General features: G+C 41.2%; 1 protein-coding gene across 5 annotated transcripts in view; it reads right to left on the bottom strand.

Annotated features, from left to right (window-relative positions):
- The window catches only part of pde4d (phosphodiesterase 4D, cAMP-specific), a 223,576-nt gene extending 198,827 nt beyond the window's left edge, over positions 1-24,749 (bottom strand). The window contains exons 1-2 of one of the 5 annotated variants that reach the window (XM_074637708.1): positions 24,612-24,749; positions 2,465-2,538 (exon numbers count right to left, since the gene is read on the bottom strand). In XM_074637708.1, the coding sequence (XP_074493809.1) occupies positions 2,465-2,509 (45 nt within the window). In that variant the 5' untranslated portion in view covers positions 2,510-2,538; positions 24,612-24,749. Of the gene's footprint in view, positions 1-2,464; positions 2,539-14,447; positions 14,672-24,611 lie in introns of those variants that run through there. The other 4 variants (XM_074637709.1, XM_074637707.1, XM_074637706.1 and 1 more) reach the window with 4 other exon arrangements.
- Between the last annotated feature and the right edge of the window lie 2,882 nt (positions 24,750-27,631).

The raw sequence follows: 27,631 nt of genomic DNA, 5'->3' as shown, positions 1-27,631 counted from the left end.
TGCCTCTGTGTCCTCCAGTGTTGTCCGGTGCGTCTAATGGCATCTGCAAGATTTCATAGACCGGGCGAAAATTGCATGAGCCGTACTGGTCAAAATGTTTAAATGTTTTTTCATCATGGTAGTCAACTGGAAATGTTTCTTATATACAAATCTCTGTTTTGTTCTAGTTTTTGTTGACACTGACTGCTTACTGTACTATCCTAGAATTTGTCTAGCTGAAGGCTATTGTGTATCGCATGGAGCTTCTTAGATTCCCATTTCAACGGTAGGTAAAATATTCTACAGTACTGTAATAGTTACACAGAAAAAAGATATGTACATTTGTATGTACTGTATACAGTACATGTATTTGTGTAGCAATGACTTATATGTGCTGTATACAGTCTGTACTGTAAAGTCATATACAGTGAACAGAAATCTTGCCACAAAATGACTGTCAAAAAACAACAACAACCCTGCAACAATACATTTAAAAAAACCTGTGGTAGTTCAGTACAAAAACAACAATTTGTACCTCCTCGTCATAGAAATTTATGGAATTATGTTTGACAGATTCTGATAACTGAATGGATAATTTTGCATGTGATGGCTCAAACGATGAAAGAGTGTTTAGGAGTTGTGAAGAGTGTGACAATTTCACTGAGAATCAACTCATCAGTTTTGATCAGCAAGCCATGTACAAGTGATTATTGTACTTACTCTTTTGCACATGTGCCGAAACACGTGCAATTTGATTGAATGAATGAAAAAATTAAAATCTGTTGTGAACGACAAACTAATTGTTCAGAGATTTGAGCTTATTGTTTGGAAAAAAATTATTCTCATTCGAGAATTGAGCCAAAGCAGATAAAAAAAAAATCGTAATACAACACAGAAGCAGTACATTTACATCCCATGGAGCTACAGCAAAGCACTTTTGAACTGTACTGATAATAATATGGTATCTATACACGCCAAGACAACGTGGAAATGTGTGGGAAACTCCGCACCGGGCTATAATGGCCATTTTGACATTTCTGTCTCATCTTTCACTGTAATTCACATAGAAATGTGTACCATGTGGCAAACTTACAGCAGCCACGGAAATAGCTTTTTTCTCTCTCTTTTTAAATCTGTCATTGGCGAAATATGGCTGATATTCCCACAAGAGTGTTTTCGGGGGGAAATGCTCCATCTGCATACTCAATGTATTCCCTCTCTGATGCCAGCCAATTTGAAAGACTTGCACACTGGCCCTATGTTTGAACTTCAACTCAAGGTCAGCAGCCGAGGAGTATGATTGAATATCTTATTCATGAACGGAGGGATAAGCCTGACAGTGTCTGCTGCTGCTCTATCCAAGCTCCATCTCTAGTTGAACACAGCAGCTCTGACCTCTTTAGTTATTTGTTAGGATTTCCAGGAACCTGCCTATTAAATCCAGATGGAGAGTGGTGGGTGACGGACAGCTTGGACACAACTCCGACAACATCATGTGTGAGCCAAGATACAGTTCGTTAGATGTTGATGGTAGTGTAGCTGTTGTGGGGGATGGGCGATGAAGGAGATATGCAACGAAAATTGTCTGGAGATTGTATAAAATAGTGCTATAAATACTACAGTTGACAGTGTTCACATAAAAGATGAAATTATTCAAATTGTTGGTTGTCATAGTATGCTCGTCAAGCGTGTGTGCACTTCCTGCTAAAAGACAAAAAGGATTTTGTCCTCAATCTCACCTGAATCACTCAACGAGCAAAGCCTTTCTTTTCAGGGAAACCATTAAACTTACTGTTTCTATAGTTCATGATAATGTACCTGAAGTTACATTGCTATGTTTAAATTCTGCCCCAGACGCCTCTTCACTGAGACACGTTTGTATTCCAGGTACGTACCAAACATCAACAGACCATCTTTTCTTGTACATAAAAAGGAATTTGCACTGAGCATCATGAATACCACACTTTAATCTGTTTTTGAAAAATTCAAAAATGAATTAACCATACAAAATAAAGATTCCACCTCACTAATCCAGGTATTTCTATGCAAAATATCCCAGTTAAATATCTTTTCAGTGAGCAGCAGAGTGAATTCAGGCATATTGACACGTGGAATCATCTCACATCTCACACTAAATGTGTCACATTTGGTGGTTTCCGTCCTATATCACCATTAATGGCCAAAACTGGTGTGAACTTGTTAGTTCCCAGAAATTATCGAGCAGCTCTATCATTAAATGTGTTACAATCTACATGTTCATGGAACCCATAAATACCAGGACATGATCTGAATCAGGACATCCACAGGACGTATACAACAAAACCCTTACATGAATACATATAATGGAGTACAATGGAAGACATAAGAATGGTTTTGCCATATGAAGAAGGAAAATAAAGATTATCAAGATGTAGACTTATATAAAGATGAGAGATAAAAGGATGCAATGGGAAAAATTAAAAAGACAAAGCTGGTGTTCACTTACACTGTCCCGCTGGCTGTCATCCCCAGACCGGTCATTCTTTTGCATGGTGCGTGCCACCTCTGAAAACAGGCAGGCTTCAGTCACATGGAGTTAATCAGAAAGGGGATCATCAGCAAAAAAATACAAGAAAAACATCTGTGAGGAGGCAGCTCATCTCAACTAATTCCCAAACTGGTCATGTAAACTTTAAAGGGCGGGTCCATTATTTTGCTTTTTTTTAGGTTTTTATATCATTCTGTAACTTCCCAGTGGTGTTCCTTATGTATTCAAATCCAAACATTCAAATTTTGGTTGAAGTATTTATTTTTAGCGTCAAATTGCCATTTTCTCAAGCCCTTCTAAAAACTTCTTCCCACGTGACCTGATGTAGGTTTCTGCATGATGACGCTGCTACATATACAGCATATAAACATCCTTGTGGTTGCATACAGTAACTTAGATGGCGGTCGGCACGCTCATAGTGTGGAGAAGCAGACGGGAGTACCGGCACTGAAGCTAAGCAATGTACTGCTGTGTGGACACTACGTTAGTTTGGATCCAAAAGTCACACAATAACACAAACAAACTAACCGCTTCATGCAGCGGTAGACCAGCAACTCCTGTGTTCTGGGATGTAAAATAACTGTTTGTCTGGTGGCTTTGAAGACAGTGATATAATAGCTTCAGTTCCCCATCAGAAAGGGCTGTCTGATAGCAAGGTAAAGCAGGGAAAATATTCTAAATATAGCGTACACTTAAACAGATTTTTTTTTAGGTGGGCTTTTTTTTTGAGGTAGCTAAAATACCTTTTTCTGCTGCTCCCGTCCACAACCGCTTTACCTTGCCGTCAAACAGCCCTTTCCGACGGGGAACTGAGGCCGTTATATCGCTCTCTTCAAAGCCACCAGACTACATTCACAAAAGCAGTAATTTAACCATACAGAACACAGGAGTATACTTACAACCTTGACTCAGCTAGTGCTAGCATTCACGTTATTCATAACCTTATTGATTAGCTTACTTTGGTAACCTACGTCACTGCTTTTTGCTAATGGCTGAGTAGGCGTTTCCATTTGAAAGAAACAAAAAGTACACAGATGGACCCGTCCTTTAAAAAGTAAATCAAACATTCTGCTGTATTCAAAAATATTAGATTTAGGTTACTTCATGTAAGTTAAGTTTTTACTAAATGAAAAAACAGATTGTACAAATCTGTAAAGAGCTTATATGCAGTTATGGAGTTTTTTTAGTATGTTGTTTATTGTTTTCAAGCAAGATAGCAGTATCTTGACAGGCTGAGGTAAGTTTACACCACCTCCCAGGGGTTTTGTGGTTTGAGAGTATGAAAGCTTAGATCTCCTAGACAACCAGATATGTGTGCATGTGTGGTGTGTGTGTGTGTGTGTGTGTGTGTGTGTGTGTGTGTGTGTGTGTGTGTGTGTGTGTGGGTGAGAAAGGAGCCATGCTGGGATCCACTGGCCTATTAGAATGCATTAGGCTGTAAAAGGTAAAGGTCAGTGAATTATCAGCCAGAGTTACACAACCCTGCTCTGTTTACCTGGCCTAATAACCCCAAGCCTACACCTGCCTCTCTCTCTCTCTCTCTCTCTCTCTCTCTCTCTCTCTCTCTCTCTCTCTCTCTCTCTCTCTCTCTCTCTCTCTCTCTCTCTCTCTCTCTCTCTCTCTCTCTCTCTCTCTCTCTCTCTCTCTCTCTCTCTCTCTCTCTCTCTCTCACACACAAACAAACCAAGACGCCAGTTGTGCTGAACTGGATGTCCTTAACTGTTCATAGATTGTAAAATGTTAAGACACATGCGGAAAAATCCTGTAGAACTTCAAAGAAGAAAATAATCAAATTCTGGTGTGGTTTGATTGGGGCATATACAGAATGTCTACTTGTGTTTTGGCATTCCTGTCACGTTTTAGTTTGTCTTGTTGTTATCAACCAGCAAGAAGTAAAGGAGACAATTTAGTACTGCTCAATTCTGCTGTCCTCTTTGTGTATTTCTCTCAAGTTTTGTGTGAATGCACATATGCAGTCCCTGAATAATATATTTTTCCTACAGCAGCAACTTCCTTTATGGTTGTCTGTGTTCCACATTAGGGATACCCAGGCTAACAATTCATTTCTATCACCCTATTCCATAGAAAAGCAACACATTTACCAGCATGTCACTTGCCATTTACTACATAAGCCTTCATTTATATGGTCCATGAGCTTAGAAACAACACCAACTCCACTTTATACCCGTCTACCAGGAATCCTCTGCAACACTAGATGTACTTTGAATGAGAAATCAGCCAAACAGGTAACACATTATCCTCCACTCCGGTCCCTTAGCTCAGGCCCATCTCCACTAAATAGATGTGGAGTGACAGGACGGCCAGTAGTGATGCGTGGGTCGACCTGGGTTGACCCGTGGGTCGGGCGGGTTCAGGTAAGCTTACTAGAAAATATCACAAGTTCCGACGGGCAGGTCAAAACGTGACAAAGCAGCATTCATCGTAAGTTATTATTAATAACTTACAGAAACATTGCGTGCAACAGTTCACCTTCCACCTTCTTCCCCTCTCTATCTGTCTCTCCATCTCTCTCTCTCAAACACACCAATACAGCGAGCGCTCAGTCCTGACAATTGTGCTACTATTATGCATAAAGTTGTTCGGATGGTTGATTAATGCAAATTTTTGCGGGTTGGGCGGTTCAAATTGGCCCGCGTATCACTAACGACCAGGTAATTACCACAGACAGAAAAACAGACAGAGCTGGCCAGACAGTCTCCATCGATCGGGCAGAGAGGGGAGGAGAGGAGAGGAGAGGAGAGGAGAGGAGAGGAGAGGAGAGGAGAGGAGAGGAGAGGAGAGGAGAGGAGAGGAGAGGAGAGGAGAGGAGAGGACAGGAGAGGAGAGGAGAGGAGAGGAGAGGAGAGGAGAGGGATTGGTCATGACATGGTGCACACTGCACAGGCTTTGCATGATGTTGATGTTGTACTTAAGTGCACCATGTGCATAACTCTGTAGTGGCCAGAATATATCCAAAGCACCAAATAGGGCTGTCACAATAGCCGCAATATTGCAATACCGCGCTACTGACAAGCCAACCGCAGGGGATGGCAAGGAACCACCACAAACGCTATATTCACGCTTTTTCTTTTTTGAATCTTTGCAATGGGAGCGCCGCGTATTTTCACTAAGCTACAAACGGCAGCAGCGTGACAAGGCGCTGAGAGGCTATTCTGTGCTGAGCGCCTCACGTTTGGTGTTTTTTTCTGGTCGCCAAGAGTTGAAAAGTGTTCAACTTGGATAAAACGCTGCACTCGTCGCTGTCACTTTTTACCCAGCCATCTAATCACAATGGAGGAGGGGCAGGACAAATACCACAAAGACCAACGGTCACATCCTACATGTAGGCTACAAGTGCTGAACAACAACAACAATGGAGCAGAAATGAATACAAAAAACACCAGCAGGTCTGTCCTCTTGGTACATACTTCAGCCTCCCTTCATCCAGAGCAAGTACATCTCAGCTGAAAAAAACACTGCGCCTCATTGCTTTTCTGTGTTCTATCTAATTCATTTTAAAACTTTCACCTTTGTCTTTTATAAAGTAACAATATACGTAATAATAGCCCAACAATAAAGCTTTGTTATATAGCTCTAAAACCTGGATAAATAAAGTAATTTGCAAAAAACAAATTGCAATAATACCGCATATCGCGCTGTTGAGCCAATCATTATCATCGCAGGGGAAATTCCTTAACTGCGACAGCCCTAGTACCAAGCAGGCACATGCATATATAATGTACATGCATTGGTACAATAAGTAGCACCTGCATTCTTTGTTGTCTGAGTTTCTTAGCATACTTAGCATACTCTCCTTCCCGCTGTTTCTCAAAGTGGCATCCAACAGGGAAAATTTGCAGTATTTTTTTTTCTCTCACACCAATCATGTTTACACTTTTAGTTTTGTTGATTTGGGCTGGTGAGATCAGTGGCATTAAGACTGAGGGGTGCACCAAATAATCACGACAAGACAATGTGAAAATGTCGATTTGGTTCTCTTCTACTGAAAGGCCGCGATCACACCGAGACGCCGCGCTACAGGCGCAACCGCTTCTTTACGCCTTGGCAAAGCATGTTGGGCAAAACAGCGTGGTGTGCCTGTGGAGCGGGGCTGCGTGCGCAACCAGGCGATCAAATGTGATTAACTGAGAAAAAAATGGATTCAAGCAGATGGCGAGCTCTTGCCGTTGCTGTCCTATAGATTTAGATAGATATATAGATATAGATATAGTTCATTGTGATTAAATACCGCTAATATCAACCTTTCATCTGAATTTGCCATTGTCCCTCCTACCACATCTATGGGCATCAAAACAGGAAGGAAGTGGTAAAATAGTAAAGCCCGCCTCCTGTTTGATTTGATTGGCTGCCTCGGCCAAGTGCGACATTGACAAGCGGCAACTGGGCGCGTTGTGCTGAAACAAGAATATTTTAGCTCCTTAGCACATCTAAAAACCACCAGAAAAACGTACGGCACAAGAGAGGAGGGCACGCCAGGCGTGCCGTACCATATAAAAACTATGGTTTTTCTGGTGACAGGTTTTGCTGGTGACAGATTTTGCTGGCAACGCATCATGGTGTGATCAGCTCTTAAGTGACCTACAGTGGGGTTGCACACAAGGCATATATAGTCATGAGCACAGAGCACAAGATAACCTCAGCTCAGGGCAAACCACAGCCTTGACCTATGTTCATATTCAGCTATCTCTGTAAGTGTTAACTGCTATGAACCGTCATGTTTAACCACAGCTACAGGCTGAAATCTTAACTAATTTGTCTCAATGTAGCAACCAAAATCCCCTAACATAGCAACAGGGATATGTGGATTTTCAGTGTAAACATTTCTTGGCATCTCACATTTTACCATCCCTCTGCAGCAATTAAGTGTTATAATGATGTGACTGTCGTTTTGATTAAGCTGTCTGCAAAGCCTCGCTGGCTATGTTGTACTTGACACATCCTACACAGTTGCACCTCTATTGTACCGGTGCCTGTCAGGAAAACCCAGTCAATTATTTTGAATTTGTCTAGACTGCAGTTTTGAGACTGTAAACAGCTATTTCAGTCAATCCCATCTTCTCTGATTGTATGTAGCACCCGACACAGACTGAGAAAACGCTAATTAACAGGCAGAGTGATACAAACTTTCCTAAACGTGGCGGCGCAGTTGACATTTTGAAACTGTCAAGAACTCAGTGTCTTAGTGCACACTGTTGTGTCATTAACGGCCACTTATAAAAATTCGCAGTGTCATCATGATCAGCTTTGCAGATTTTTCCTGGTAGATCTAATTCGACTAAAGGTCTATCGTGGCTGGAAGGAATTGTTAAAATGACTGAAATAAACTCTCCCTCTTCCCATCTCTCGCTGCCTCTTCAGGGTGGGCCTAGAGTCCAAATATGATGATTCTCCAAAATGGTGTGGATTTAAGCCTTGAGAGCACAAAGCTAATTTAGCAAAAACTGAATCAGCAGGAGACATAGTGCAGATACAAAGTACACAGAGGGAAAAATAGATGGATAAACAACATCACACTGTTGATCTCAGCCAGCTATTATTATTCACCTTGTTATACACGCATCTGAAAGCTGCACCAGTGGAAATAAAAGTATTTTGAAATGCAAATTATCAATTAAAACTGCAGCCGATGACCACTCATGCTTTCTAAATCTTCGCCACAACAGTGATGTGAACTGGTCTGTGAAGATCGTTCATGCATGTGTGCACTCTCTGTGACACAAATACATTTTTAGACTGAATAACCAGCCACATGACATTCGTCTCTTTCAGACACAGCAACACTTCAGTGGCAATTTACTGGTCTCGCTGGCGATTGCAAGACCTGTCAGTCAGAAACACCCACGTTCGTGCACTAAAACAAACAGATCTTGTCTTTTTTAGTATTGCAGACAGGAAGCTCTTGTTGTCTGTGTGTCTCTGTGTGTGTGATGGATCAGTGCGGCAGGGTGTGTGCCTACAGTGCAACCACAGGGGGTTGATTTCTGTCTGGGCTCAAGTATTAGCTACGTGAGGTGCGATTAGACCTACAGATCCGCCACCAGAGAGATCCAGATATGAAAACTGCCCTCTGCAGATGCTATTTCTCCCCCTGTCCCTTTGATACATCCTCTGTTGGCTTTTTCAATTAACTTCCTGCCATCTTTAGGAGAGCGATGGGAGTTTATCCTGTGTGATCACATTAGGCGAGTGAGCAAAAAATTGAGCTGAGCTATGGTTTCTCCTCACCCAGCAGTAGAAGGTCATGGCTATCTAATGTGCTCTAAATTTCAGCTACTCTGTGAAACGTCTCCTTTCTGTTGTCGAGCTCCCACAGCTGCTTATTGAATAATCACTCAAAAGTATCTCAGCCTTTTATTGTAGCCATTCAATCAGCTGAGATGAGCGGGCGCTGTGGCTTTGTTGAAATAGCCAGTCACTTTTATTCTCTTTGTAGGCAGATCTGCATAGAGCACATTAATCAAGTAAGCTTTTTGCTAAAAATTTGTCATGCTAATATCGTGGAGAAAAGCCACTGGAAGATTATGCATTTATAGTCAAGCTTAGATGATAAATACTAAAATGAAGAAATCAAACAAATCAGTCAAAGCTGTTGCAAAGCTCAATCTTAGATACTTCAAATTAAAATGAATTACAACTCATTATACGGTACATCACAGTGTCTTCAGAGTGAATATGCAGTGACACTTGTTTGATGCTCACTAAAAGCTACCCAATCAATCTCATTTCGCAGCCATTGACTGAAGTGGATTTTTCCACTTTGTGGAGTTCCTTCACTTATCTTAAGATGGCAGCGCAAATTATTATCCTATTGATTTAGTAATTGTGTTTTGGTCACTGATTGCAGCTTTAAGATCACTGCTGAACCACTTTTGAAGTAAGATGGGCTCTTGTACGGTGAATAAATGAATAGAAAACGAGCTTCAGTTCTCAGTGTTGAGCAGCAGCTCACTGACTGAGCAGAAACATAGCAGTGGCTCCTCCAAGTGGTGCTGCTCTTACAAGATACGATAGTACAAATAAATAAATATGAATCTCAACTTTAGGTGATATTGTCTTCTGTGGAGAGACACGACTGAGGATCAGATCCTCAGTAGTCAGTGCCTTTCTTTGCTTAACCTTGTCCTGTCCTTTACACTGAGGACTACCATTGACTGCCACCGCAATCCCTCTATCCATACATCACATAAATCAGCCATGATCAAACCGCTGGAGGGCTGTCACCTCCTGTGACACAATCACACTCGTGCACTAAAACTCAAAGGCAAACCAACATACGCGTGTGCGCACACACACCCCTGAAACACGACCTGCAAATGATAGATGTCTGCTGTCACTTGGTACACACTCTCTATTTCAGGAGGGATTATGACAGTCCTTATTCTATACTTCAAAACTGTCCACTTGATCATATGCAGTGCATGTAGGAGCTCCAATCCACTCTCAAGTATGGATAAATTGAAAGTGGCTCTTATAAAGCCATATCTGGCAAAACAGCTCAATTTCCTTTCCATTCATTCCCGTAGCACTTTGTTGACAATGATGAGCCCTTTGTAGCAGCTCGAAACAATTTCACAGCAAGTGGACCAGGGATGGAAATACAATAACATTTACTTGAAATGTAAATTAGCTCTCACACCTCTAGCTCCTTGAAAATAATTGTCTTATATTCCACCTATTGTCTGGCAGACCCACGTATGAGTCACGCATTATACTGTTTGCTTTTTGTGCTGTGAAATTGGGTTCATCAGATGTGGGAGTATTTTGAAAATAATATTCAACTGTGCATCAACAATGAAAGTCTCTATGATTGAAACTATTCTTCAGACAATTCATTGGATCACTCGCCACTTAAAGAGGGATTACCTTTCTATCATTTTCATTAAAAGCTGAATAGCCTATAAAGAATACACAAATTTTTCCCTTCTTGGGATTCCTGAACCTCAGGTACTAAAATTTTGGAAAAACATAATTAAATTAGGAAGCCTATGGTATAAAAAACAAAAAGGATTATTCTGATCAGGTAACTTTGACTGCATGTGGGCATATTACACATTCAGTTTAACTCAAAGCCTCTGCTGAGCACTGCAGGACATTTTGTGAAGCTGCACCTGGAAGGATTTTATATACAAATGGATCTGGATCATCGGCCTGATGGGAGCTGCAACAGAGAAAAGCTTTCTATCTCCACTAACGGAGATGCCATTGACCCAGGTTAACATCTGGTGTGATCACTGGAATATTTTAATAAATTCTTCAGTAAAAACATTTCATATCATCTGATTTGTCATGTTCAAAATGTGATGTTACATGTTGCATGCATGTGCAAGAAGAGAGTAGCATTCTGGCTATGGACTTCCAGCTACTACGGAAAGTGCTCAGGAGGAAAGGGTAATTTGTGACATCATGAGGGGTCATCAAGTCCTTCAAGCTTTCATATTTAAAATTTTGTTGCCACCTCATGCAAGAATTAATTTATCACAGTTAATGAAGCCCTAACCTTTCACATTAAATGGCTCTGATTAAATTCTACTAGCATTTAATTATTCTTGGCCATAAACAGCAGTTTATAAAGTAAGAATAAATATCTTATTTTCCTGTGATATATTTTAAGAGCTAATATAGAGGCTTACTGGAGGAAAGAGGCTGTTGTCTGTGGCCTTTAAAACTGTATTACTTCTTTCTGTTTACTGCTGACTGATAATTAGGGAAGCCTTTGTGTCAACACCAGTTTATAGCTCACTGTGGACCAGTTAAACCTAAGAAAAGGGTTGTGTAAAGCCTGCAGAGAATTACTAAACTGTGTCAGCTACAGTAGCGGCTACAACTGGGGTGTTGTGCACAAACAGCAGAATGACAATGAATATTCAGTAAAAATAACCTTAAAAAAACGTAATTCCTACTTTTAAAGACAGTTAAATTCAAGGCATACTAAATGAAAACAGTGTGCTGCTCTGCTTTGAAGTGCCAGCAGAGGTCACCAGTGTGTTATAGTTGCCTGCATGTCTCACACCAAGTTTTCCCTCCTGATACTTTTCTGTCCCCTACTATGATTAATAAAACATGCTACTGAATATATGTTGCTGCTTTTTAACTTACAGTAGCCTAACTCTCTAAATCCATACTATACATTGTTTACATAGCAGCTGCCACTATACTGTACATCCATCAGTTACAGTATAGTTCTGCTGATATAAAATCACACAATTTTAAGCATTTCTGGGGGTTTTATCCTGAACCGAGAGCCTCTTTTTCCCATCCCTCTTACACACACACAAGGCATTGTCTACTATCCCATTTCTCTCATACACATGGCCCAGTACAGCCAAATGACATCACTGACCCAAGGCAGAAGTAGGCCCTGCAGAGCCGTGGATGACTCACTCCTGTCCGTACAGCCAAGCAGAAAACAGCAGGCACGCAGGGGTGAGGCGAATCTCAGCCTCCATCTCTCTCATCAGACGTGATTCAATATGGGACACTGATGACTGACTGAACACAGCAATGCCGCTTAACGCCAAGGCGCAAAGCCAGTCGTAGTGGCTTCTGCCCCTCTAATGACCCGGCTAGTTAGAGAATGCGTAATTAATGCTGGGTGCCTCTCCAGTTCTTTTCCATATGTTAACAAAGGCTTGGGAAAATGTACCAAACTAAACACAGACGCAAAGACTGCTGCATTTATGTTGGGGGCTGGCATTACTTCAAACATGATGAGCAGCCTTATGTAACGGGTCATTATGTACAACTATCTTTTTTCTCTGGTTGTTATAGTTACACAAAATGTATCTGGTTCCAGTTTATTTTGACTGGGAGAACCTCCAAACTCCAAAATATGTGAAGAAGTTCAGAGACCCTCCTCCATTTCTTCTTCTGTGCTCCGTACAATAAATGTCTTTTCTCCCCTTTAGTACAATTATCCTGTGGGAGAGGTGGGTATATTTCCCATTATTTGTCATATTGTTTTGTTTATATTTTTGTTTCCTACAATGTTATGTCTATCCCAACCTGTCAATATATTGATTTCAACAAATTGGCATTTAAAAATGGTTGTTTTAAGAGTAAACGCTGCAAATTACGGCAACCTAAGCTAACTTCCGTTTTGTATTGTATTCGTTTGTGTAGGAGCTGGAGCAGGCAGTAGATTTGACATGGAGGTTCTATTTCCCTATTGTGTTTATCAGTTATGTTTTACTGTATATTTGACTTTATTCCATGGTTAATATTTTGCCACTGCCCTTTTGTATAATTATCCTGTGGGAGAGGAGCTGGAGCGGGCAGTAGATTTAACAAGGAGGTTCTGTTTCCCTATGTCAGGGGTCAGCAACCTTTACTATCAAAAGAGCCATTTTAGGCAAAAAAAAAAAAAAAAATCTGTCTGGATCCGCAAAACATTTGAGCATTGTGATGAAGGTAACACAGTTTATAGTCTAAGTATATAGTATATAAGTCTAATGCAGTGAGGGCCAAAGTGCAATTGTACTACGGAGTATTAGGGCCACTTTGAGGGGAAACAAATCTGAGATTTACAGAATAAAGTCATAATATTACAGTGAAAAAAGTCAGAACTTTACGAGAAAAAAAAGTTGTAATATTACAAGAATAAAGTCATAACTTTACAAGAAAAAGTCGTAATATTACGAGAATAAAGTCATAACTTTACGAGAAAAAAAGACGTAAAATTACTACTTTATAATATGACTTTATTTTCATAATATTACGACTTTTTTTCTCATAAACCTTTGACTTTATTTTCATAATATTACGACTTTTTTTTCTTGTAAACCTGACTTTATTCTTGTAATATGACTTTATTCTTGAAATCTCAGATTAATTATTTTTCCTCAATGTGGCCCTAATACGCCGCCGTACCGTCGTACCATAGACCTACAACAATGATAAATAAAATTGAAAATGTAAACAAAGAACAGTTATTCATTTCCATTTTTTAAAATCCACAGGGAGCCACTGGAGAGTGGCTAAAGAGCCACATGTGGCTCTGGAGCCGCAGGTTGCTGACCCCTGACCTATGTATTTATCATAATAAACAGAGCCCAACTATAAAGAGATCCCAGTCGTCTTTACTATCTGACCAACACAACGCAGAAGTCCACCTGTTACACTTACTTATGTCATACACTGTACTGTAAGTCAAACTGGAAAATGTAATGATTGCATTGTGGTGTCATCATATAACAATCCAGGCCAAGGTTAGAGTTACTTTCCAATGGATTGGTGCCTATTGTGAAGCTCACACACACACACACACAAAACCTGACGTTGTGTCCAAGTACATTAGAAAGTTTTCACCCAAAAGCATGACACTATTTTTCCCTTGGCTCAATAGAGCTCCAGCTCCTGTGAATGTGGATGTGTCTGCTCTGTCAGTGTTACACCTTTCTCTCTCCCACTGTAAATGCAGAATCTCTTCCATGTGAATAAACACACAGTATTACAGAGTAAACATATACATGTATATTACATAGTATAGCATACCCAGACTTTTACTAAAGTACTATATGATATTTACTCCAAATACAGAAACTACTGTAGGTATTTAAGTTATAACTATCCACACAACTTCGTCATCTCTAGTCTGCGCAAGCTAGCCATTAGCACATTATGCTAGCAGCATTCTAAATAACGGTTTGCTGTTAGCTAACTGTTAGCTAACTGTTAGCCTAACTGTTAGCTAACTGTTAGCCTAACTGTTAGCCTAACTGTTAGCTATATATTTCAGTGTTTTAGTGTTAGTCTTGTGGCTCTATGTATATATGTTCAGTGTTTAACGTTTGTAACATGTTGGACTTTTTTTAGTAACAAGTAACACAGTTGAATGTGTAGTAAATGTGTAGTAAATGTGTAGGGCTAACTAACTGTTACTGATCCCAGTGACTCTGACATGTTGTCTTGTTGGCTGACTCACCGGGAGTTAGATGAAGGATTCATATCAGGTTCATGGTCTGTGGACAGACTGAGGACAGACTGAGGACAGACTGAAGACGGACTGAGGACAGGTGTCTCGGCTCAGGGGTTGAAGGTATGCTAGCTGGCTACCGTTAGTCGGTTAACCTCCACTAAAGAGGAGGAATGACGATATGACGCCTCGTGCTCACACAGGTGTGTAATGAGCTAACGTTATGTTCTTACACTGAAAACATACCAGGTAGCGGCCGGAAGAGAGTCTTTAAAGAGGTCAGCAGCTGCTCTCTGTGGCCCAGACCACACGACACAGAGTATATAGAGTCAAAGAGGAGAAGCTCCAGGCCCCCATAGACTTTATTTTAAAGCTGTTTACAATAGGCCTACAATAAACAATTAAATATGTTTGTAAATACGTATAAAGGAAATTAAGGGATGAAAATAAAAATAAATAAAAACAAGCAAAACATAAAATGAAATAAAATAAAGTAACACAAAACATGCCAGGGGTCAATATAAATAAATAGTAATTTAAAGGTCCCATATTATGCTCATTTTCAGGTTCATACTTGTATTTTGTGTTTCTACTAGAACATGTTTACATGCTGTAGTGTTAAAAAAAAACTTTATTTTCCTCATTCTGTCTGCTTGAATATACCTGTATTTACCCTCTTTCTGAAACGCTCGGTTTTAGTGCATTTCAACGGAATTGTGTTGCTAGGCAACAGCTTGGGTCCATGTTTACTTCCTGTCAGCTGATGTTATTTATATACACTGCAACAGGAAATAAACTGGGACACATTTAGAATGTTTACATTTAAAACCGTGTAATGGTCTATATATTGTATATTTGTGACATCACAAATGGACAGAAATCCTAACGGCTTGTTTCAAACGCACAATTTCTAAATACAGGCTGTGTGTGTTTCTCCGTAAATTGAGCGTTTTTGTATTTATATAGCACTTAAACCTGCTTTATAATGTTAAAGACATGAAAATCTCACTTTTTACAATATGGGACCTTTAAGTTTTTTGCTGAATAATATATAGTTCCATTGCTTTCTTGAAAACATTAAATGAGGTATAGGCCCTCGATCACTGCTGCGCTGACTCTGGCTCCAAATTACGTCAAAATCTCAAGATGTCAGCTCCTGTATCCGGGATATTTTGGCTTCACTTTTGTACAGTGGGAGGAAGTGGAGTCGCGTTGTTCATCTATATCTACAGTCTAAGCATTTTACCCATGGATGTATTATACTCTAGCACAAATGCACATAGGGAGGTTCAAATCAGCTGAGCTGTCCTTGAACGTATGAATCACAGCAATGACGGTGCGTGTAGTGAATGTTTTTGCCAGTGGGGGAGCACCATCCCCTGGGCACGTTGTGTGACTGTTACACTGGGTTAAGGTAAGCAAAGCAGACAAACCAATCAGCTGAGGGAAAGACTGCCAAAGCTCTGCTGCTCAGAGGTAATATGCTGTTTCTGATTTCTCTTCATGTTATGTAAAGAAGGTCCACCCTCTGAGGCTTAATTTGGCCTCGGATTATATGAGGAGAGCCAGAAAGCTGATTACATATCTGTAATCTTGTTTTTATAAAACATTTCCAGTGGCAGAAATACAAGGAGGGCAGGGCTGCGAAGCCCTACGATGATCAGATATATCAGTTTGAAGCGGCATCAAACCACAAAAATGTTGGCGTCTTGACTACGTAATAACAGACAAACCATAAAACCAAATATTTTCCAGCAGATATGCTTACCCGTCTTCCAGAGAAAACATTTATAGTCAGTGTCTTCTTGATGAGTCAAAATGGCAGAACAGATATATCACAAACTCCTCAGCTATTTAAACTATGGAATTGGTGCATATAATGTAAAGACGACTCTTATTTCAACCTGGGTTTTGCCAACAAGCTAATACTATGCCGCACTAATCTTCACAGAAGCTCATTTCAGTAGAAACTTCACTAAACCCCTTAAGATATGACCTTAGTATGCAGTAAAGCACACATTTCATACTGTATATGCATTCAGTAAAATAATACATCTACTGTATCCATTGAATTATATTCGGTACATTGTTTAAAGTACTGCATAACTTGATCATTTGTTTGACTGATTTATGAGACAGAGCCGAGCGCACGTCTCTATGTTACAGATCAACGTGTTATGAGATAGGCTATGAGATTAATTTAGGTCTGCCTGAGGCTCGTGAGCCAACATCCTTAGATGGTCACATGGAATTAGACCCTTAGACTCAACTGAATGCTCTTCCAGCCACTCTGGTGAGAGAAACAGAGCGTAGGATTGAGGACGCAAAATAGAGAGTGACATTTTACTACAGATAGCATTTATCTAGTTTGAACCGGCAGACAAATAAAACCAGGAAGAGGGCAAACTCATTTCAAGGGAACATTTTGAGCATCTGTGTCCAATCTCCCTTCTGTTTATGGATAAATAACAGATAAATGGGATTATGGGGAGGATATGAATATGATGAGACATTCAGATGTCTGTAAGGGATTATGAGCTATCATTGGGACTTTTTTGTCGTAACAACAAGATTATGTGGTGTGCTTCTCAGCGTAGATGATATCTTGATGGCGAGTGAAATCCGCCTAATTTACACTGTATTATTTCAGTCAGCTAATCGCATGTGGGATATGTTTATTATATGAATACTGAATACAGACTATAAACAAAGTTGATATTTGGTGTCTATAGAGTGGTGCAGAGGTGAAGTATGTTTGTAGGCCAACCAGGAAGTCGAGGGAAGTGGTTCCCTCGACAAAAAAGCCAATAAGATTTTTCAATTTGATTTTGGATTATTGCAGAAAAACATTTATGATACTTACTGTAAGTAGTATTTGAAGTAACATGCTAACGTTAGGCTAAAAACGAACTACATCACTATCACATGAGCGTGAGTATACACAACGAGGCTGTAAAGGCGGACGTGTGATGACGTTTAGTAGTCTTATTTAGCCACCTGTTAGCAACGGCCTTTTTTAAGCCACATAAAAGCTTAAAAATTTTAGTGGGAGTGGGATATTTATTGATGTATTTTATGTGTGGAATTTGTGAGTCGGGCATCAACCCCAATGTAGTCATTCCCCAATAAAGACCCTCCAAACATTACAGATAATATACTACCAAGTGAAATTAATGAGCTTTATCTAAATCCAGAAATCAACGTCATGCATCCTCTTATGAAATATTATAGTATATGATGACTATTAGCACATGTAAGCTTAAATTTGGCAAACGAGTGCAGCGAGTGCTGCAGCACCGTAAACCAAAAAAGCTCAGCAGATTAGATGTTATGATTGTGGATAAAGAAAGCTGTCACACTGACCTATTGAGTCTAAGCTCCAACATGTGTGTTTGATGTTTACAGGAATATGACGCGGGTGAGGAAAATGTGAACGTGTCAGTGTGTGAAACAGCCATGTCGCGTTTCCCATGAAGCAGATATACAGTATAACGGGAAATAATTATGTGAATGGGCTGGAGCTGATTTACAATATTACCTTCAATTCTGACCCAAGTTTGAAATGAGTCAACAGGAAACCCCCCAAAAGTTTGAATTAACACTCAATGGTCACATCAAAGACAAATTCCCACAGCCTTGTGATGGATAAGCAAGTTTTTCTGTACTCAATCATACTTTCCTATACTTCCTATACTTGTTATGCTCACATATTTAAACAATTATCTCATCTTGTCCCCTTTCAATGACAGCAGGCTTTTCCCCCCGCCTTCAAAGCGTGGCAGTTTGTAACAGCTAAACACCATTGATGTGGGCGGACACATGTTGCACACGTTGTAAGAGCTTGTTCATTTGGAGCATACCCCACCCTAATTCCGGAGAGACATAATTCAATGCCGCAACAGTGGGGAGCTCGATTATTCTTCCAAAAACTGACCTGATGCAACATGACTGTACTGTTGCCAAGCCAGTTTGGATAGTTAAAACAACCACCATACCTAACTTTACACCAGTAAAGTGTTTCACATGTAGCGGTTCAAGCAAAGCCTGCCTAATCTAATGTTAGCTATAGCTGGCTTGGCTCCATTCCCAGCGTCCTACAGCAAGCAGGGTTCTTATCAGGGCCGTGACCTGATAAATAATATAGGACACCTGACCAAATGTCCTTGTTTTAATATAACTCTTGCCAACTGGCAAGCCGTCTCTCTACTGGCATGAAAGCGTATACCTCGTGGATATCATTCAGAGGAAGGTGGAGGATCAGTGCAAATATCAGGAGTAAGCTCAAGTGAGTCTTTTTTGGCCCTGTTGCAGGAAAAAAAAAAATCAAATAATCCATGTGCCACCCTTTATGTTTATTCATCCCTTCCTTGCACAAACACTAGCTGTCAAAGGCACTTAACTCCAATTACTCTGCGGTGTGTGCTTACTCCAAGCACTGCAATCACTTCTCAGTGAGAGACACGTTGATGTGTTACAGCGCAACACTATCCAGTTGCTTCACTCTTTCTGTTGGAGGAGCCGTGGTCGTGGGGCTGGAGCAGTCATTAAGTGCTGAATGCACTCATTTCACTGCTCCACTCTCAAACAGCTGAAAGTGGTTCACTTGTCACTATTGTATGTGATACTGTCCTGTTCTGATAGACATGTTGGACACACACACTCCCTGTGTTTGTGTGTGTTTGACTCAGAGGATCAGTGAAATAAAAGCAAAACAAAGGAGTTGGGTTTCTATCAAAGCATTGCCCCAGTCTTCAGAGGCACAAAGCTCTTCTGTCTACTATCTTATGATTTTAAGAGCAACATTGCCGTGACCCCGTCTAAACATAGAAAATGTCAACAGTTGTTTACGGAAAGTTTTCCTGCAGTGCAGGAAAACAAAGTATTCTCTATTTGTTAAGCAAAGCGCCAGGATGTGCCGTGCGAGAGATGACCAAAAGATGACCAGCGCATACCATCGCTCTCTTGAGACATTATCAAGCCCCCCCACCTATTCCCTCCACAATTCAGGCGAGGGCAGATCCCACATCACTACTAGCTGTGCGTCTATAAAAGTGGTGCAAGCTGTTGCTCTTTATTTTTTTTAAAAAGCTAACAAACACAATGACAGGACTTCCAGTGGAACAAGGGGAAAGGCAAGTAACTCGAGGCCCCAGCTGTTTCTCTCCTCTTCTCCTCTCTCATGTCCCTTGAAGGTCATTCTTCCTGCATAACGTAACAAAATCATCACACAGATGCTGCTGCAGAGGCCCTCGTTATCTGCTTCGTCAGCCCCTGCTTATGTTGATGTACATCAGTTTAAAGCCCCCTCCAGTGTACTTTGACATTTCTGTGATATTTCATATTTATTTGAGGCATTTCCTGTTCACCCAATTTTTTTTTTACAAATAACCTAATTCTGTGCTCAAAAACACACTGACTGCCTCTCTCACTTGCTCTCTTCTTTACCGTCTCCTCCTCCTGGAGATAAATTTACGGAAAATACCCAATGGGCGACGGGGAGCGTACAACTTTCAGCCCAAAAGAAAATAAGAAATAAGGCCCGTTAGAGAAATAAACGGATCTCAGTGCAGCCCGGTGTGGTGTCAATGCTGGAGCTGAGGCGAAAACGGACGGTGCACCTCCAAAACGTCCCGAAACGGTATTTCAAACGGCGGACCTAGGCTACATGCCATCCTCAGGTGTGCTGTGGCCGGTGTGCTGTGGCCGGTGTGCAGCGGTGCGGCTCCTCGAAGCAGCAGCCAGGCGGCCGCCTTGCCAGGAGGAGGCGGTAAAGAAGAGAGCAAGTGATTGAGAGTCGGTGTGTTGCGCTAATTCTTGTCTCATTTATGGTATGATGATTAGTAAATTCATCTAAGCTGGTTTCATCTAAACTGGGTTGAAAAACGATGCAATCTGGTTGCCATGGTAATGAATTACGTCTGACTATTAACCACACCCCCATTCTCTCTTTGAGAAAGAACCAAAAAGCAGGAAGTAAAACTGGCTGGAGGGGGGTTTTAAGGCTATCTGCCCCGCAACATGACAGTGTGGTTTAATCGTAAGACCTTGTGTTGTGGTTCCCTTGATACCATCCAGCTGTGCTGAAGGTCAGTGTTTATTGGGCCCTACTTCAAAGAGAGAGAGAGAGGAAGAGTGGGAGACACATTTATCTTCTTGTATCTTTTCCTCTATGTATGTTTTAGACATGTCTGTGTAAGTCGTTATATGTCACGGGATGGTCTATGGTGCTGCCTTTTAAGGGCGTGCAAGGGGAAGCAGACTCCAGAGGTTCAAAAGTCACCCACCTTGGATTCAATATCAAACAGCACATTCATTCGTCACAGGATTCATGACAATACTGCCAAACATCTGGAGGCTGGGAACATCTTTTACCCCAGCAACAAACCATTCTTGATTCCAAAAACCTGTTTCCTGTCACTTTAAAATTAAAAACAGATCAGTAAAAGTAATTGATGAAAATACCTTCCAAGCATCTCTTTAAAAGGACTGGACTTTTACAATCAATCAACCCGCCCAGTAAATGTTACTGAAGCTCGATAGACCAGCAAGGTCTCTAAAAGCCCCGAGTACACAGTAGACTTTCCTGCTCATTGTTATGGGAACAGAGTTTCCAATAAAAAGATACTTAAATGCCGCTGGCATTGCTTGCTTCTATTTGTTTGTGTGTGCATGTCTGTGTGTATGTATGCATATTGCAGTGCCTCTGCACAAGGGCTTTAGAGGGCTTTTGCATACTCTCCCTTGCCAGAAAAACAGAGGAAAACAAACACTGCCTTTATTACAGTAATGAATATGCTTTGGGAAACAAATGATATAATTTTCCATTAACTCCCACTTATACAATGCCAAGAATGGCTCAGGGAAACGTGTGACATTTGGCTTTTGTTGGCACCAAACACTGCAGTCCTCCACTGTTGCTTGACCGCTGACCCTTCACCTCTGGAAACTCATAACATCACTCACTATAACACTCATAGCTACTCCCGCTAACAGCCATCTGAATACGACAGTCTGAAGAACACTTGAATCTACATTGTCATTTTAAATTTAGCTCTGACAGATCATCATCATCAGTGAAACCAGTGTATGAGAAACAAAAATGGTGATGAAAATGCATGTGAATTGAAAAATGGAGTGATAAATTATCAAGTGATTTGATTAATTGAAAACCGATTTGACTAAAACAGCCGTGATATGATGAAAACAGAGCCATGTTTCATCATTTTCACCATCTTACATTCATCATTAATCATTCACAACACAACATTGCCATTTATCATTTAAAGAAAGTGGCCTCAAGGGTGGAAGTAACAAAAACTAATTGAAGAAAAGGGAAGTGATAAAAATATATGTGAACTTAATAATAGAGTGATACACTGTCAATTGATTTGATAAACTTGATTGACATTTTTATTTGTAACAGTGCTGCTCTGATAATCAACTGTCGGCCATTTATCATTCACAACACCCAACTGACATTTATCGTTTACAGCACGCAATTTTTATTACTTCCACCCAGGGATGTATAAAGAGAACTGGATACAGCGTTGGAGGCGGGCTCCCGTTCATTCCTATGAAAGTTGCTCAGTGGTGCATGATGCCAAAATGGCTCAACTTCCGAATGGAAAAGTACCCGGATCTTCCGGTGATCTTCCGGTGATCTTCCGCGTTCATTGGGCCCGTGGAGCAGGCGCAGTAACGTGTGCTCGGTCACATGGCTCGGTCTCATACTGGTCGATTTAGCTCAAAATTATCCGCTGAGTTACTGACATCTCTTTCCCAATGTAAGTCTATGGGGAAAAGTATTTTTGGGCCCAATGGTATCATGTGATGGATACGGAAGTTGTAGTACCACCGTTTGGCCACTACGAAAATTGGGATCAACGGCCGACGCTCTTCCTGGGGGCTTGCTTCCACCCTATGAAAAAAAAAAGAACACGTCCTCTCAGCGAACCGCTCTACTCTCGACTTTGGTGTCTGTGGTATTTGATTCACATGTTGGGCAGAAGTAACAAAAATTGCGTGCTGTAAACGATAAATGTAAGTTGGGTGTTGTCAATGATGAATGGTTGACAGTTGAACATCTGAGCGACACTGTTACAAATAAAATGTCAATCAAGTTTATCAAATCAATTGACAATTTGCATACATTTTCATCACTTTGTGCACGTACATGCAGACACACACACACAGCTGCAGAGCTCCTCTTCAGAAGGCTGATACTAAGACACCAGGAGCAGCGCAGGTGCTTTTTGTCCCTGTACAGTACACACAGAGTACATTGGGCGAGGCTCATTACTCTGTGTTCCCATTCATTCACACTGGCAAGCAGAAACACTCATTCAAAAAAGCGACCAACACAACAACGAGGATACAAACATGTTTAAAAATTTAATGTGGGCTCCATAATCATTTTTCTCTGATGCTGTGTGGTGTTAAAGTCATTGTCGAGTCAGCGCAGCCATCCATTGTTCAGCCTTATCTGCCTTGGTGTGATCTCTGCACAGTCGATGCTTCATCACAGAGCAAGAAGTGAGGAGTTGAGCGCGGACACCCCTGTCTGTGACTACAGCCTCTATCTCAGTTGATGCACAGGTGAAACAATGGGCTTAGTGTCGCGCTCTCATCTCGCAGACTCACCCACGTGGAGGTGCAGCGCTAGCAGGCAGTATATATATTTGCATAGTAGAGGTCAGGTACAACACAAGGCTCCCTGTGTTCTGCACTGCAATAAAGAAGCTCTGAGAAAAACAGGCTGACAGACAGGTAGATATTAGAAACAGCAGGCTGAGTCCCCCGCTATGAAGCAACAAAGGGCAGGAGACAGCAGCTTGTTTTTTAGTATGCAACACTTTTAACTTTTCATCTTTAGATGGCTTCGAACTAAGTAAAACAAAATGAAAAGTGTGGGTTGAAGACCTAAGCTGTTTTTTTATGAAACCAACTTCATAACAATGCCATTTCCGTCCCCACCTATGAGGGGGGCTGGGATATGAAATATAAACAGCTCCATATGTTTGTTAGCTGGTCAGCCAGCTCAATGTTAAACTCTCCTGGGTCTACTTTATGCGTAATTATGTGATGTAACTTTTGAAACTCACCCTTCCTGTGTTCTTTTTTCTTTTCTCTGTGATCATTGAGTACACATCATAACAAGACAAGACTCCTCTCCTTGTATGGACCGTAACATTTGCAAAGCATCATGCTATAGCAAGCTGCTTTGATTAGTTATTGATAAGTATTTCAATGGAAATGAAGGGTGTTGTTGTTTGACTGAGCAGCAGAGATGATAACCTCCTTAAAGGGAACTGTGTTGAGTATTGCCACATGTGGCTGTTTAAGAAGGAAAACTCTGACACATGCTAACACTTTTCACCCAAACACACACACACACACACACACACACACACACACTGACAGACACATGCTATCATCTTCTCTACCACTACTACTGTCCATCTCTGTTTGCCTTTCACTCACTCTATTAGGTTATACTCAGTGTTTACACCAGAGTCAAATTATATTTCTTGTAGCTGCTGAGAGGATCAAAGTGCTCCCTGCTCGGATACAAACAATGACTCTGTCATTTCTCGTTCCCTCTGAATTTATGTGTGACTGCAGCACAATTTGGAGCAGGCCTATTTATAGCCGACTACCGCCACCACCACCCTGCAGCCTGAAAGTCACACCAGGAGATTTTTGGGAGGGGAGTCCTTGAGCTCCTCTGTCAATGCGAGGCATTGCGGTGACAAGTTTGCAGATGAGGTTGGTCACTGTGAAACACTTTCCCCTAACCTAAATCAAAAGGCTGCATCCTTAAAAGATACACAATGTAAGTAAATACTCTCCCGTGCATGTACACATCTAAGTGCATGCATGCCTATATGCATGTTTACATAAACACACACACATACCATGTGCACACACTTGCACTTGCACGCACACAACTTCTAATTTCAGAATATAAATTGTTAAAGAGTTTATGATAATGTATCTATGTGTGCATTTGTTATCATTCATGGTATATCAAATTTGGTGCTGATCATTGAAATTACTGATGTTACTTTTTATGTGATGTGTCACTTTTGCTCCACTAGTAAGAGGAGCTGCAGTTGACAGTGATCACTATAGAGGAGTGACAGGGAGGAAAATAGGGTAAGATAAAAAACTTACTTTATATCTTTTTGAGAAAGTTCCAGAAAGAGGTTATTTATCCACTCCTGGCTTGTGTTTGCTCTCCGAGCGTCCCAATCAGAGAAACCAAAACAAACAAAAGTATCTGGTGTGCATCTCTAACACAGCAAGTCCCACTCCGCTGCTCACTGATGCTCTCTGGAATAAGGAGGGAACTCTGCTCACAGCTCCCAGGCTCACAGCCAATCATGTCACAATGATTCCTACCTCTTGACCAATCGTGTGCCTCTCATGCTCCGGCCTCCCACCCTCCTCCCCTTGCTGAAAGTTCCCATGGTTGTGGATACACTGGAGAGGAGAGGAGAGGAGAGGAGAGAAGAGGGGTTTCTAAAAGGGAGTACAAGGGAGAGGAGTAAAACAGAGTGGGAAGAACTGATGTAGTATTTACAGAATGAGGGAATTAGAATTGAGCCGTTGTTAAAACGTTTCCATTAGGAAAAAGAAATGTCAGACAGAGTACGGTAACAAAACTCTGGAAATTGTTGTGTAATCTGCTAATTGTTGCCAAAGATCCATTAACCCGGTGATACAGCTAAGACGTCCTCACTCAGTATTTATTGAGTTTTTCTTTGCTATGATTAATTTTTCAAAAAATGTTTTTAATTAGTTTTGCTGGTTTAAAATTGTAAAATTGTGCTTTTGTTCCTGTCTTTGAGTTGGCAGTGTTGCTGATATGTCCAGGTTGACCCTGCTTTACTACTTCCAACATTTTGGGAAATACACATTGTCTTTATTGCAAGCAGTCAGATGAAAGTTCTTGCGTTAAATATGAAGCTATAGCCAGGTTAGGAAACATCTACCTCGCCTCTGTCTGAAGGTAGTAAACTCTGCCTACCTGCACCTCTAAAGGCATCAAGTCGACGGCCCGCCGGCGGACAGTTTGGGGACGTCGGTGAGTGTCTGTCTGCCTAGTTTTTTCGGTGTGTCCCACACCATCTGCTCTAGTCTGCCCGTGTCAGAATTTTTTCAGATGACTCAGCATAATCAGCGGCGGCGGCCGTCAGTCAGAGAAATCACTCCGATTGGCAGTTCAGCTCAAATCAGTGCACGAGAAGAAAAACAGAAGTGAGGAGAGCAAGCCAACGAGTAAAGTCAAGACGGCACACACAGAGGCTCTGTTCTCATTTTTCATCTTAATCTCATCTGATCATTCCAATACACAGATATTTTCACAGCGACATGGCCATCTGGAATGAAGCTAAGTGGTGAGTGAGAGTGATGCTTTATTTAATGTACGTCTCATAATAACGGCTTGTATATCCGCAGTCCTCTATCTTCCTGTTTCCCTTTTTGGAATGACGAATACAGACTACCGCTGCCTGCTGGTTTGGAGAGTTATTTCATCTAACGCAGGACGTACGTGCTAACTAGCTGTTGGCTGTAGTCTTTGCAGTGTGTTTGAGTGCAACTTTTTGGCCAAGACAAAGCCGGCATGAGGCGACGCAACTGGTGGCCTTCGTCGCCACTATTTCTTTGATGTGGGGTTGGTGTGTCTCGGCTTTAAAGCTCACTAATTAACAAATTCTCATTTGTTTAATCAGTACATATGTTGGAGTTTAAAAACAAAAAGTTACGGGTTACATGCCGGACTATTTCTTGGTCTCCTCTGTGCCGGTAGGTGGATTTTGTTATCTTTGGACAGAGCCATGCTATTTGTGTCCCCCTGATTCCAGTCTTTATGCTAAGCTAAGCTAACTGTGTCTTGGCTCCAGCTTATACAGAGCAGTCAGATATGAGAGTGGTATTGATCTTCTTAACTTAGTCTCGGAAAAAAAAGCAAAGAGGTGTATTTCCCAAAATGTTGAACTATCCCTTTAATATCATCTAATATTACATGAAGGACAATAAGGGGATTCCTTTTGGAGATGTTAAAAAAAACAGAGATGATTAAATCCTCTTTTCTTTTTAGGATCTTTTCACGAGACAATAAATCAGAAAATAAAGACTGTGACATATTGAAAAATAGTTTTGACATATTTAACTAAGTAGCACACTCACAGATGCACTTGCAATCCCCAGAGGTGATGTGACTCTCTCTTTTGCTTCGGCGACCACAGGGAATACAGTGTACCCTGAGAGAGAGACATGAATTGCAAATGTTCTTTGTGTGTATAACAACACGTTGGCGAGAAAGATATGTCTTGTGTTGCAGAGCCAATGGACGTCTGCTCTGTCATATTTATTTAGGCTCCAAAGCTATCAGTGATCTGACGCACACATTCACACACACTCAGACACCTTTCATTTTGCCCTGGAGGACTGGAGCACCGGTGTTTGGTCAAGAGAGATTCTCACTTCAGTCAAGAGGTGAATTTAGTCGGGCGGGACTTTGAAGCTGCTGCCTGCTTATCTAGAACATTTGGATAAGGATCTGAGATAAAAACGATTGTGCGCAAACGTGGTGATGCCATGATGATGTGTATGAGTGAAGTGCGTAGCCAGAGCTCAGGGTTACACAGATACAAAGCAATTGTATTATATTAGTGAGCTGTTGAGGTGCAGCTAGATGGATTTTGTTACCATTTGACAGAGCCAGGCTAGCTGTTTGCCCCCATTTCCAATTTTAGTGTTAAACTAAGATAACTGGCTGCTTTGTATTGAACGGACAAATATGAGAGTGGTATCGATCTTCTCAGCTATCTCCCTGCCAGAAAGCTAATAAGTGTATTTTCCAAAATGTCAAACTTCTCAAGGTCCACTTTTCCTTGTAGTCTTCCTCAGAGGATAGAGAACGTGAGATGCAGTTAAAAGCTCCCGAAAAAGCTATTAAAGGAACAGTGTGTAGGATCTGGCAGCATCTAGCGGTGAGGTTGCAGACTACAACTTCTCCCGTGTGCCAAGCGTGTAGGATTGCTACGGTGGCCGACATGAAAACGTGAATGGCCCTCGCTATAGCCAGTTGTTAAAAGAGTAGCGTGCTCAGAGTGTGTGTGTATATGGGAAGTGAGTGGTGAAGCAAGAGAGAGAGAGCGTCGGGAGCGCGTAAGGTCATCGACTCC

Source organism: Sebastes fasciatus, chromosome 6, assembly GCF_043250625.1.
Source record: "Sebastes fasciatus isolate fSebFas1 chromosome 6, fSebFas1.pri, whole genome shotgun sequence".
Lineage (NCBI taxonomy): Eukaryota > Metazoa > Chordata > Actinopteri > Perciformes > Sebastidae > Sebastes > Sebastes fasciatus.
The sequence above is the reverse complement of the archived record's forward strand: the minus strand, read 5'-3'. Positions and strand labels throughout refer to the sequence as shown.